The sequence below is a fragment of the Acomys minous genome (genome assembly GCF_964271855.1).
Source record: "Acomys minous genome assembly, chromosome: 8".
In the NCBI taxonomy this organism is placed as follows: Eukaryota; Metazoa; Chordata; class Mammalia; order Rodentia; family Muridae; genus Acomys; species Acomys minous.
The window spans coordinates 15159494-15171851 of record NC_140489.1 but is presented as its reverse complement, the minus strand read 5'-3'; the positions used below and the strand labels follow the sequence as shown (position 1 = coordinate 15171851).

The window sequence follows — 12358 nt, the reverse complement described above, 5'->3', positions numbered from 1 at the left end:
ACCTTATAAAATACTGTCAGTTCTACGTGCTAACTCCCAACTTTCTTTTATGTACACACTGCTGACACTACACTCTGTAGATCAAACTTTCTCTCTAGCCCATGTATACAAATAAACAGGAAAGTATATTGACTTTCTGATCACACCTTCTCTATAGCTTTGTAGGTCTTGAGGTCTTCTTCAAAGCTCTTTATCTTGTCTGTGTCTGCTAACATTACATAGTTAGAGATCGGGGCTCGTGCACGTCCTTTAGACTGAACATATGATCGATACTCCGTCGGCAAGTCAAAACGAACCACCAGATTGCACTTGGGAATATCCACACCCTCTTCTACAACACTTGTTGCAATGAGCAGGTTGGTCTCATGTGCTCGAAATTTCCTAAGTACCTGAAAAAATTTCACCAAGAAAAGCATTTCTAAGAAATTTCACAAAGAAAACATTATAAAACGATTAACAGTGGTCATTTCTGAGATATCATCTGGGCACATTACATCTCTGAGGCCAACCCAGGGAAGCAGTGTCACAGAACAGTCACATGCTCACGGGCCTTGCATTTCATCACAGGACTTTTCACTGAACACCTTCAGACTGGCTTCTCTTTACTGTCCACCAGTCACAAACATATTTAGCCAAGCAGGTGAGACAAGAGCCCCTCATGGACACCTGCTGCTACTCTGGCCTGCCACAGCGGCACACACTGTCTCCGAGACTGTGTTGTGCAAGCACCTCTACCAAGAAGCCAAAACTCCCTCACTGAACTCCCCAGTGTACTTGGAACTGAATCACAAGCAGACCTTTGCTTTTTTTTAGCACCTGAGAAACTTTCAATTTAAAGAAAACAGACTTGATTAAAATAAAGGACAGTGCTTCCTCACATAGTTTAGAATTGCATCGCCACCATGGTGGTTAATCCCAGTCAGTCAACAGATAAGGGTTAGATCAGATCACCTAGGAGACAAACCCAGGATGTCTGTAAAAATGTTCCTAGAGAAGGCTAAGGAAGGTGGGAAGAGACACCTTGAAGGCAGACAGCACCATTCCATGTGCTGGAGTCCAGCAAGCCAAGCACAGGCGTTCACCTCTTTGCTTCCTGACTACAAGTGCAACATGGCCAGCTGCCTCACAGTCCTGCCATCATACCCTCCCCACTACAAAAGTGCACTCTCAAGTCAGAAAGAAAAATAATTCCTTCCTCAAGTTGCTGCTGAGGGGTAATTTTGTCATAGTTAAGAGAAAAGCAACTACTATATTGTCCAAGACAACTAAGTGAAATAGCAATGCTGTTCTTCTGACAGAGACATCAGACTGGCTATTGAACTTCCCAGACCTGGAATGACCTCAAAATGCTGAGACCAAATGCCTGTAACAAATGATTCTGCTAATTTTAAGTTAAGTAGCAAATAACAAACAAAAGGATCGAGTCTGACAGCCAGAACACTTAGATTTTAGTATCTATATAATGCAGCTTTATATAAGATCTTTAAAAGCATGAATAAGTTAAAGCTACAGTGGAGAGCTAGATCTAGAGCTACACAGATATGTATCTCACAAAAGCAGGCCTCTAAAAGCATAAAGGGCATCCTGAAAAGACGCCAGCTTGCTGCTCTGCAGGTCCATGGAGCCTACAGTAGTCAGTCTCTAGGCTTCATTCTCCTAAAGGTCTAGATACCTGACAGCAATTCCATAAAGGAGAATGAGCTCTCTAACAGCAATTATGACAAACACGTTCACCAGAGGCTACTCTGATTCTGAGTGTATAATACCCTTAGTTACTTCATCAGGACAGCAGATATCTTTATAAACAAGTAATGCCTTGTTTTACTAAAAAGAAAGGAGAGAGGAAGGGGGGAGGAGGAAGGAAGACAGTCAAGTTAATCGCTGGGGAACTGTGAAGACAGAGTCCTTATGGCCGAGGCTTCTCAGCGTATGTGGTAAACCCACTATTGTCACTGTTACCTCCTCTTGCTTTCTGAACTCTGCTTCCATCTGTTTGCTGCGAGGCTGGTTCTTTCCAATGCCATGTCCAGTTATAAAGTTGCTGCTGATGTAAGCCAGCTCTGGATCTTGTTTGCCAGCTTCCTTTATCAATCTAAGGATGTAAGACCCACAGGAGTTAAACACTTCCAAGGGAAACATTTTAACTTTCAGGTTTTCTTATTTTTCATTTTCCATTTTGTGTGTATGTGAGTGGCGCGCACGTGTGCATGCATGTGCGTGCACATGATTCTGTGTCATACCTGCTTGTCTGTCTGTGCACCACGTGTAAGAGGGCATTAGAACTCCTGGAACTGGAGTCACAGACTACTGTTAGCCACCCAATATAGGAACAAGCGTTGGTCCTGTGGGAAACTGCTATGCACTCAACCCCTAGGCCATCTCTCCAGACCCTTTAGACCTAGTCTATATTCTCCTTTACGATAGGAGTATCTGTCCAGAGTTCACACTTGTTACTGTTTTGATTGGGCCAACATTCCTAACAAAATAGTTGCTCTAGTTTCACTTCAGTTGTTATGATAAAATATTCTCACCAAAAGCAGGGTTGGAGAGAAATGGGTCTACTTCAGCTCACAATTCCAGGTCAGTTCATCACTGAGGGAAACTGAGGCAAGTATTCACTCAAGGCAAGCGCCTGATGGTAGTCCAACTTGCTATTACACACAGCACGACCTCTGACATGGAACTTATTTCACTACCAAAGGGGTGCAGCAGAGGCCGCAGAGGATGATGCCTGCTGGTGCCCTCAAGCTGGCTTAGACTCAGCTGGCTTTCTTGGACACCCCAGTTCCACCTGCCTAGGGAGGGCACTGCCCACAGTGCACTGGGCTTCCCTACATCAATTAGCAATCAAGGCAATGCCTCCCAACCTCTAGACCAATTCCTCAGGGGGAGGCTCTCCTCTTAGACGACTCTAGGGCTGTGCCAAGTTGACAGCTAAAGCTTAACCAGGATGGCAGTCTTAATAATTTCTTCCTACCAAGCTTTACGAAGAATCAATGCCATGTTTCACTACACAGATCTGTGGGCTGAGTACTTGCTATGACAAACACCAGGCTGGCTACAATGACAAGTGAAAGAAAGGGTCACTTTACTTGCAACTTTGATTTTAATGACGACAACTTAGCAGAATGGTGTCTGGAGATGGGATCAAGCTAGTTGGAGAACCATAGCCCAGACATGTAAAGATGACAGACAGCTCACCACACCTGGTATTCCTGGCCACACACAAGCCTCTTCTCTCTGGAGGAACTACCACAGCAGGGAGTGTAGGGTCTAACCTGGCATGCTCCTCCACAAGTATGACAGGAGCCCACCACTGTTCATCTTTTCCTTTTACTGCTGTTCATCTTACCCAACACCATGATCACTAAAAGCAGAGTTCTTAGGAAAGAAAAGCCTGTATTCTCAATTAGAAGTTCATCCTGCAGAGTCCTGGACTTTTCACAGCAATGCTGAAGACTTCCCCCTGCACTGTCAGGAAACAGCCCCAAGCTATGGCCCCTTTCCCACCTGCTCCTTGGCATTAACCTATAGTGCCAGAAACCCAAAGGGCCTTTGACTAAAGCGTGGAAAAGAGCTACAGGACGGATCACGTTACACAGAACGAAGGTTAACAGTCAGGGCTGCCATTACAGCTATTTGGAAATACCCACATTCAAAGACTCGGCACAGGATAAACGGTTCCACACCTGACCTAAGTGACTCCACATGGTCCCTCTGAAATCATGCTACATAGTATAAATTCCTAATGGAAAATTGCATTTTTAAGTAAAACCATTCTTTTTTTAATATACACATGAAACAGGCTAATATCAAAGGCCTGGCAATACTGAGTGGCCATGTAGAGTGCCTTGTGCCCCAACCCTTTCCTGGCCAGGCATTCCAGTTTGTTCTAGGGTTCAGTGACTTTAAACGTTTAGAGTCAGAAGCTTCCTGATCTCCCGTTCCAAGATTGTGATGAATACATGATGTCAGCGACAAAGAACAGAATCACATGAAAATAAACAGCACACCCCAAAGCCCCAAAACTGAAATAAATTACCTAGAAATAACATTACTGCTAGTTTTAGTTTACATAAATAGTATCGATTTGAATGTAATGAGAGGTTTTAAAATTCACTTCAAGTTACTCCTAATTAAGAATATACTGTGCCCAAATTATCAAGTTGGCAGGCTTCAATTAGTTGAGCAATTTAAACACTACCAGGAATTTATTTCTCCTTAATGATGCTGACATCAACTTGCAGAGCTTTATAGACAACATGCACATCAATAAAAATATCCTGCGAGCCACAACTGAATGTTATGTGTGCTCTTAATATTAAACAGAAAATGATCCCACTACTGGACTAACCACACCCCACACCTAAGCCGAGGACTTCAAGGAAAATACAGGAAGCGTCCTCTGTCCTTAGAAAGCTGACAGGTGATTAAGGATGCCTGTGGACACTGAAAGGGAGCCGACAGATGTGTGCTGAGATTTATATTCTCCCTGAATCCACATCGTGAGGATGAAGACTCGGGTTTTTCAAACTTCCCACCTCGTATACACCTGCATTTTTGTAAAATTCCATTAAAAAAATACTAAGAAAATCAAACTTAAAAGGCATTAAAATTCAATTGTATATTTAAGAAGCATAAAATTCTTATCAAATTGTTACTTAGAGTGTCCATACATGTACTTTCACCCTCTCTATGCAACTCAGGGCAGAGGGAGGACCATACCACGTGGCATATGGTGCCCCCCAAGTGGGCTGGAATGGCATGACCAAACAGAGAAAGTGTGTACAGAATTAGATTACTAAAACTGTTTTATGAATACACATGCTACATAATACAGACACAACAAAACAAACATGATTACATGCAAACATCTGAAATGTCTACCATGTACTTGAAATACAATACACTTTCCTACTAGTGTCCCTTAATTTTACGCTATCTTGTCAGTGTAAGCAAACCGAACTCTTCTGTGACTCTGTCCACCCCCAAACCTAACCCCTGAGAGCTAAAGGACAGTGCACTGCAAAAAGGACATTTTTGTGTACACCAGCATGTGCTGATAGTAAGGGTGAGGAGAGGTATTATTAGCTATTTTACAGGAGATGTGTCGGCTTTAAAATCAGATATGTTTATAATATGTGTCTATAAAAGGGGTATAGAAAAGATAGAGGTCCTTTGTGAAAATGGCTGATTATAGCTATGGCAATAGAAAATACAAACAATACATGAACGTAATCTACAAACCCCCATCACTAAGAGCAGTGATGAATTATCTGTTAACCAAGTAAAGTTCTTAGTGATGAATTATCTGTTAACCAAGTAAAGCAGCGCTCAAAGCACAAAGGAATGCTGTGTAAAAGGAGCAAACAAGCTATGCACAAACAGCGCCTAGTGACCCAGATCACAAAAACTGGGCAACCGAATACATAATATGCTGCCGGGTTATAATCCAAATTTTAGACATGAGTCCACAGATAAATACAAGGACCAATAAATACAAACAGAAAGGTAATCAGCCAGGAAGAATTCAGGACAATTCCAACTAAGAGGCATATGGATGCCACCTCCCCAAGCCAAGTAGCAGTTACTCATTCCCTCCTCCTGCAGAAGGACAATCTAAATGTGGAAATTTGCTTCCAAAGCCTAAATTAAGAAAGGGGAACATACTGGGCGGTGGTGGCACATGCCTTTAATCCCAGCACTTGGAAGGCAGAGGCAGGCAGATCTCTGTGAGTTCGAAGCCTGCCTGGTCTATAAAGCGAGTTCCAGGACAGCTAGAGCTGTTACACAGAGAAACCAGTCTCAAAAAACCAAGTAAAATTAAATAAATAAAATAAAAGGAGAACACTTCACAGTAGAGAAAGCTGGCAGACACTAGAGAGTTGAACATCATCAATGATGATTTTGTTATACCAGCCCCTAATAAAATGTGACCAGAAGCCAGGCATGGTGGAACCGCCTTTAATCCCAGCACTCAGGGAGGCAGAGGCAGGCAGATTGCTGTGAGTTCGAGGTCAGCCTGATCTACAAAGCGAGTACAGGACAAAGAAACCCTGTCACTAAAAACCAAAATACATTCATACATACATACATACATACATACAAACATACATAAAAGTGACCTGAAAGGTGTGCTACCTCTATAGTATTCTTTGAAATCTCTACCCCTAGCTTAACCCTGAGAACACCATCACCAGCCCAAATGGTGGGGCAGTCTATGAAATGCCTGACCAATATTCCTGACCCTCAAGATCATCAGAAACAAACAGGAGATGACAATAACGCTCTATGATCCCTGGGGTGGAAAGGTCAGGAAAGCTAAGATGGTGACGCACACCTGTAAAGCACAAGTTTGGAGGAAGAGTCAAGGTCAGCTGCACAGTGAGTCTGAGACCAGGCCAGACTAAATGAGATCCTGGCCACCAAAAACAAAACAAAAGGAAGGAATAAACCCAACCATGTAACCTTAGCGAATGGCTAAGACAGAAGGAGCACAGTTTGAGGCTAGCCTTGACTACGTCTCAAACCAAAAGCACTCGGAGAGCAGGAGTGGAAAAATGGCAAAAATGAGACAAAGCCTAGCACTGCACTAATGTTGGTTGCCTGGTTGAGACACAGCCCTTAACCATGAGGAAACTTGTGAGAGAATACAGTAGTCTACTTATCCAATAGCTCTGTAAATCTAAAATTAGTTCAGAATAAAAAATATTAGGAAAAATGGCCATCTTACCAAAGGCAATTTACAGATTCAATATAATCCCCATCAAAATACCAACACAATTTTTTAAAGACATTGAAAGATTAATTCTCAACTTCATATGGAAAAACAAAAAACTGAGAATAGCTAAAGCAATCCTGTACAATAAAAGATCCTCCAGAGGAATCTCCATTCCTGATCTCAAGCTGTACTATAGAGCAACAGTAATTAAACCAGCATAGTACTAGCATAGCAATAGGATGGTTGATCAATGGAATTGAATCAAAGACCCAGAAATAAATCCACACACATATGAACACTTGATTTTTGACAAAGAAGCCAAATCTATTCAATGGAAAAAGGATAGCATCTTCAACAAATGGTGCTGGTCTAACTGGATGTCTACGTGTAGAAAAATGCACCATGCACAAAACTCAAGTCCAAGTGGACTAAAGACCTCAACATAAAACCAGAGATACTAAATCTGTTAGAAGAAAAAGTAGGGAAGAGCCTGGAAGTCATTGGCACAGGAGACAACTTCCCAAACAGAACACCAACAGCCCAGGCCTTAAGGTCAACAATTAATAAATGGGACCTCATGAGACTGAGAATCTTCTGTAAGGCAGAAGACACTTCAACAGAACAAAACGACAGCCTACAGACTGGGAAAAGATCTTCACCAACTGTACATCTGACAAAGGTCTAATATCCAAAATATATAAAGAGCTCAAGAAATTAAACACCACCAAACCAAATAACCCAATTAAGAAATGGGCTCAGAATTAAACAGAGAATTCTCAAAGGAGGAATAACGAATGGCTGAGAAACACTTAAAGAAATGCTCAACATCCTTAGTCATCAGAGAAATGCAAATCAAACCGACTCTGAGATTCCACCTTACACCCATCAGAATGGCTAAGATCAAAAACTCAAGTGACAGCACATGCTGGCGAGGATGTGGAGAAAGGAGAACACTCCTTCATTGCTGGTGGGAGTGCAAACTTGTACAACCACTTTGGAAATCAACTTGGTGCTTTCTCGGAAAACTGGGAATAGGGCTACCTCAAGACCCAGCTATTCTACTCCTTGGAATATACCCAGAAGAGGCTCCACCACACAAGGACATATGCTCAACCATGTTCATAGCAGCCTTATTCATAATAGCCAGAACTTGAAAACAACCCAAATGTCCCTCAGTCAAAGAACGGATAAAGAAAACTGTGGTACATTTACACTATGGAATAGTACTCAGCTATTAAAAACAAGGAAATCCTGAAATTTGTGGACAAATGGATGGAACTAGAAACGATCATACTGAGTGAGTTAATCCAGAAGCAGAAAGACTCACATGGTATATACTCACTTATAATTGGGCACTAGCCCAAAAGGGATGTCCCATGAAAGTCTTCACTTACCAGGAGATTGGGATAGATGCAGGGACCTTCTATTGGGACTCTAGGTGAGACAAATATGGGAGAATGGGAAAACAGAAGGATCCAGAGGGTCCTAAAACCTACAAGAAGAACATCGTGACAGGCGGATTTGGACCCAGGTGGGAGGGTCTGCTCAAACTACTGCACCAACCAAGGACAATACAAGCAGTAAACATTGAACCCCTACTCAGATCTAGCCAATGGACAGGACATTATCTACAGTTGTGTGGAGAGCAGGGACTGACTCTGACATGAACTCTGGTGCCCCATATTTGACCACTTCCCCTTGGTGAGGAGGCCTGGTGGCACTCAGAGAAAGAATAGGCAGGCTACCAAGATGAGACTTGATAAGCTGTGACCATATGGTGGGAGAGGAGGTCCCCTTCTGTCACTGACCTAGGGGAGGGGAATAGGGTGAAAGAGGGAAGGAGGGAGGAATGGGAGGACACAAGTAAGGGGATAACAACTGAGATGTAATCTAAATAAATTAATAAAAAATATTAGGAGGTGCAGTGCCCACGCCTATAATTCCAGCACCCTGGGAGGCAGAGGCAGGTGGATCTCTGAGTTTGAGGCCAGCTTGGTCTACAACCCAAGGCAGTCAAGACTACACAAAGAAAACATGTCTTGGAAAATCCAACCCCCAACCACCCGCCCCCCCCAAAAGAGTATTAGGGAGAGAAAAGTTCGAGACAAGATGCAGTTCAGGTCTGCCCAGTGACGGTACCATATAATCCTAGTAAGCCAGACAGCAGTGCACTTAGCACCTGGGCACCACCTTTTGACAGTTGTATCTCTGACATGGAGTGCTGGAAACACTGCTTTGAAGAGACATGGGAGGAAAACTACAAATGTGAGAACCAGCCGTGCCTGCAGCACACACAGCAGCAACATGGCTAGCTGGTCAGGGGATGGAGAGCAGCCTGTGTGGTAAGAGCTTCTACTCCCTGCCCAGGAAGCTTTTCCTATTAAACAGATGGGAGGAAAGTCTGCAGCTTGCAGCAAGTTTTTCTAAGCTTATTTAAAAGCTTATTAGAACAAAACTTCTACTGTACATTTAATTAGATGTCATAAAGTCAACCCTCAGACTGCTCTTCATTCATCCTAGAACACTAACTCCAGCCACATTCTATGAAAGCTGATCACAATTAATCTGATCCTTAGGTCAACAGAAAGTAAGTGATTGATTTTAGATAAACCTTTTCTGGCTAATAATTCTGCAAAGGAAATTGACACACCTCTGCATAAAACACATGCAGACCCCAGCATGAGTTCTCTACAGGGGAAGAGAGATTTCTACTCTCTCCAAGCCACGGCAAGCAGGGCAGCCAGCTAGCCACCGTGAAGCACCGAACCACACCGGTGGTCAACTCTTTTGACCCCTGAAATGCCTTTTCCCCAGTCTAAAAAAACAAGACCCCCATCTTACCGGCCCCTTCACCAGCCACATGCTTCCTGGTACTCTAGCTGGCTTCCTGCTGTAAGCACTGGGTTCGGCTGCTCTGGGACATCCAGGAGCATTGTGATTGTGGAAAAAAATGAAAGTCGTGAGCAGTTTAACTTGGAGCAAATCACTTTGCCTCCTGTGGCATTTGTTACAGAACTAAGTGGTTGGATTAGATGCTCAGTGAGGTCCCTTTCAACCTTACTGTCCTGTTTAAATATAACTCAGTACTTCAAGTTACTTCACTCCATATCCATCAGGAGGCCCAGGCTCAACGAGCAGCAAAATTACCAGACTGAAAACTGCCAGATGACTGCTCTCCAGTCTAATTTCCCATTACAAAAAATAATAATAATAAAATTGAAACTACTAAACATTGAAGAAGTAGTTTTTAAAAAAATCCCAATTACCTCAGGAAACAATGCTTAATTTCTCCTCAGAGATGACTACTTTTAGAAAAGGCTCTCAGGGATCGAACTCTGGCCAACTTAATGGATCTCCCAGAAAAGTACAGCCTTAAGTACAAAAAAATATGGACCCTCTTTAGGAAGAAAATGGTAAAACATCTACCAAAAAAACAAAAAACCCAACAACTAAAAACAAAGCCACCACTGAAGCCCAGGCCCATGTCCAGGTCTATATTCAGGAAGCCAGTATTTATTAAAAGAACATAAACAGGGACTAACCACTATCTTTGCTACGATCCTCAGTAAATAAAATGTAGCTCTGTAATGTTCTCTTTAGGGAGTCTATAAAGCAACCTAAACTGAGAATCTACCTCCATATGCAACACCCTTCCCCCCCATCCCGTGCAACAAGAAGTCAATACAGAAGGCAGCACAGGATTTTTCCCAGTAGGCAATCAGTTCTGTAGCAACGGACATGCTGCTGCCAGGCGTCCCGTAACTTAACTTTATTCTGGTACTAGATCCCAAAGCCTGAAAGTTCAGTCTCCAAGAAACGCTCTTAGTTTTCAGATGCCAGTCACAGGCTCCAAGTTAGGTCCTCTTCAAAGCAGCCAAAGGGCCTAGGACACTGTTTACTGGCTTTATTATGCAGACTAACATAAAGGACACAGATGAAGAGGCACGTAACTCCTACCCTTCCTAGGGCCACACCATCCAGGGAGCTTCAGAGACACAGAGCTCTGTCTCCTCATCTCTGATTTTATGAAAGTGTTCTTCTGCTTTGGCATGACTGGTTAATATCAGTGGCCACTGGCCATAACTTAGCCTTCAGCCCCTTCTTCCCTCCCCCAACACCTATCTTTCCAGACCAACCTGAGTCCCGAAGCCAAGCAATTCTTTAGCATATAAATAACAATTATCATTTTGGAGGTTGTAAGGACTTTAGGACCTATGTGGCCAGAACAACATTTCAACGTATCACATTTAAAGGGGAAAAATTAACACTTAAAGAAATTCACAGGCCAGGCAGTGGTGGCGCACGCCTTTAATCCCAGCAGCACTCGGGAGGCAGAGGCAGGCGGATCACTGTGAGCTCAAGACTAGCCTGGTCCACAAAGCAAGTGCAGGACAGCCAAGGCCACACAGAGAAACCCTGTCTCAAAAAACAAAAAAGAAATTTACCCTCAGTACTCAGATAAAATATATCCTAGGAGCGTGTGAAGAAACAGCTGCATGAAAAATGCTCAACACAGAGCCTAAATCAGTCAAAGACTGACTGACACCTGAACTGAATCTCACACCTGCATACAAAACAAAGAATGCTTTATTTCAACTCAATTTTTCTATATGTTCTCTACTTGGATTAATTAGAATGCATTAGCATCAGTTAAGACAAAAATCTCACTTGTGGCCTTTAGAGAAAATAAGTATTTACAGGCATCCTCTCTGTTAATTCAGGACAGCATGAGACGCAGACACTGGATGAGTGAGACCTTGTAAAAGAAACAGGCCTGCATGTGGCTCTTCAAGATCACACAGCACTGCTTCCCCACACAGAAGCCTGTTTTGTTCTACATGGAACAGACACTAACCCAGAGAGTTACCTGTTTAGGACAACTGCTGTGTATCTTCTTTCCACAAAAATAATTCCACATAAGATATTGGTAAACGGAGAAGGAAAATTTGTCTCTGGCTTTTCTTTTTCTTCAATTTCTTCATCATCATCATCATCCTCAGAATCACTCCAAGACACATAATTATCTTGATTCCTATTATTGTACCACTCAACACTTTCAAATTGCTGTCGCTCATAGGGTTTGTATTTTCGCAGGATCTCGAGCAGTTTCATTACTTTAGGAGTTACATACTTCAGGTCAAGTGAGGCAGGTGAGAAGTGCTCTTCACATAGTGCATGTATTTTCCTTAGCAAAGTGTCTGTAAACAATAAAAATCTCCTGTGTAGCTCCTCTTGCTCATGTTTGATGTACTTCTGAAGTTCTCTTACCATCATTCCAGCTACTTTATCCGCACACCAAGGTCCCAGAACAACCAACACCGCACGACAGTCTGAGAGAATCTATAAGGAAATTTAAGAAAGCCAAAGGATGCATTATCGTCCCATACTTTCATAAACCTGAACTGGGGCGTTAGCTGTCCTAAAGTGTTCCTTCCAAACCAGTTTACCACAGCAGAACAGGGAGGTTAATTCCCTAACATTAGAGGGAGAGCTTGACAGTCCTCCCAACAAATCCATGCCGAAAACCATGTCATTCTGTCCTAACAAAATTAATAGCAGCTAAAATATGCAACTATATGAGTGTTTTAAAACTGAACTTCAGATGTAGGATTTGTCAGCACTCACAACTGCACCATC

At 42.7% G+C, this 12358-nt stretch overlaps 1 protein-coding gene across 11 annotated transcripts in view; it reads right to left on the bottom strand.

Annotated features, from left to right (window-relative positions):
• Positions 1–12358, bottom strand: part of DICER1 (dicer 1, ribonuclease III) — a gene marked incomplete at its 3' end in the record, with an annotated part of 72473 nt that overhangs the window by 26999 nt on the left and 33116 nt on the right. For 8 of the 11 annotated variants that reach the window (XM_084793325.1, XM_084793326.1, XM_084793322.1 and 5 more), the window contains 3 exons: positions 11589–12061; positions 1960–2092; positions 147–389 (listed from right to left, as the gene is read on the bottom strand). In XM_084793325.1, the coding sequence (XP_084649451.1) occupies positions 147–389; positions 1960–2092; positions 11589–12061 (849 nt within the window). Of the gene's footprint in view, positions 1–146; positions 390–1959; positions 2093–9562; positions 9891–11584; positions 12062–12358 lie in introns of those variants that run through there. The other 3 variants (XM_084793332.1, XM_084793323.1, XM_084793324.1) reach the window with 3 other exon arrangements.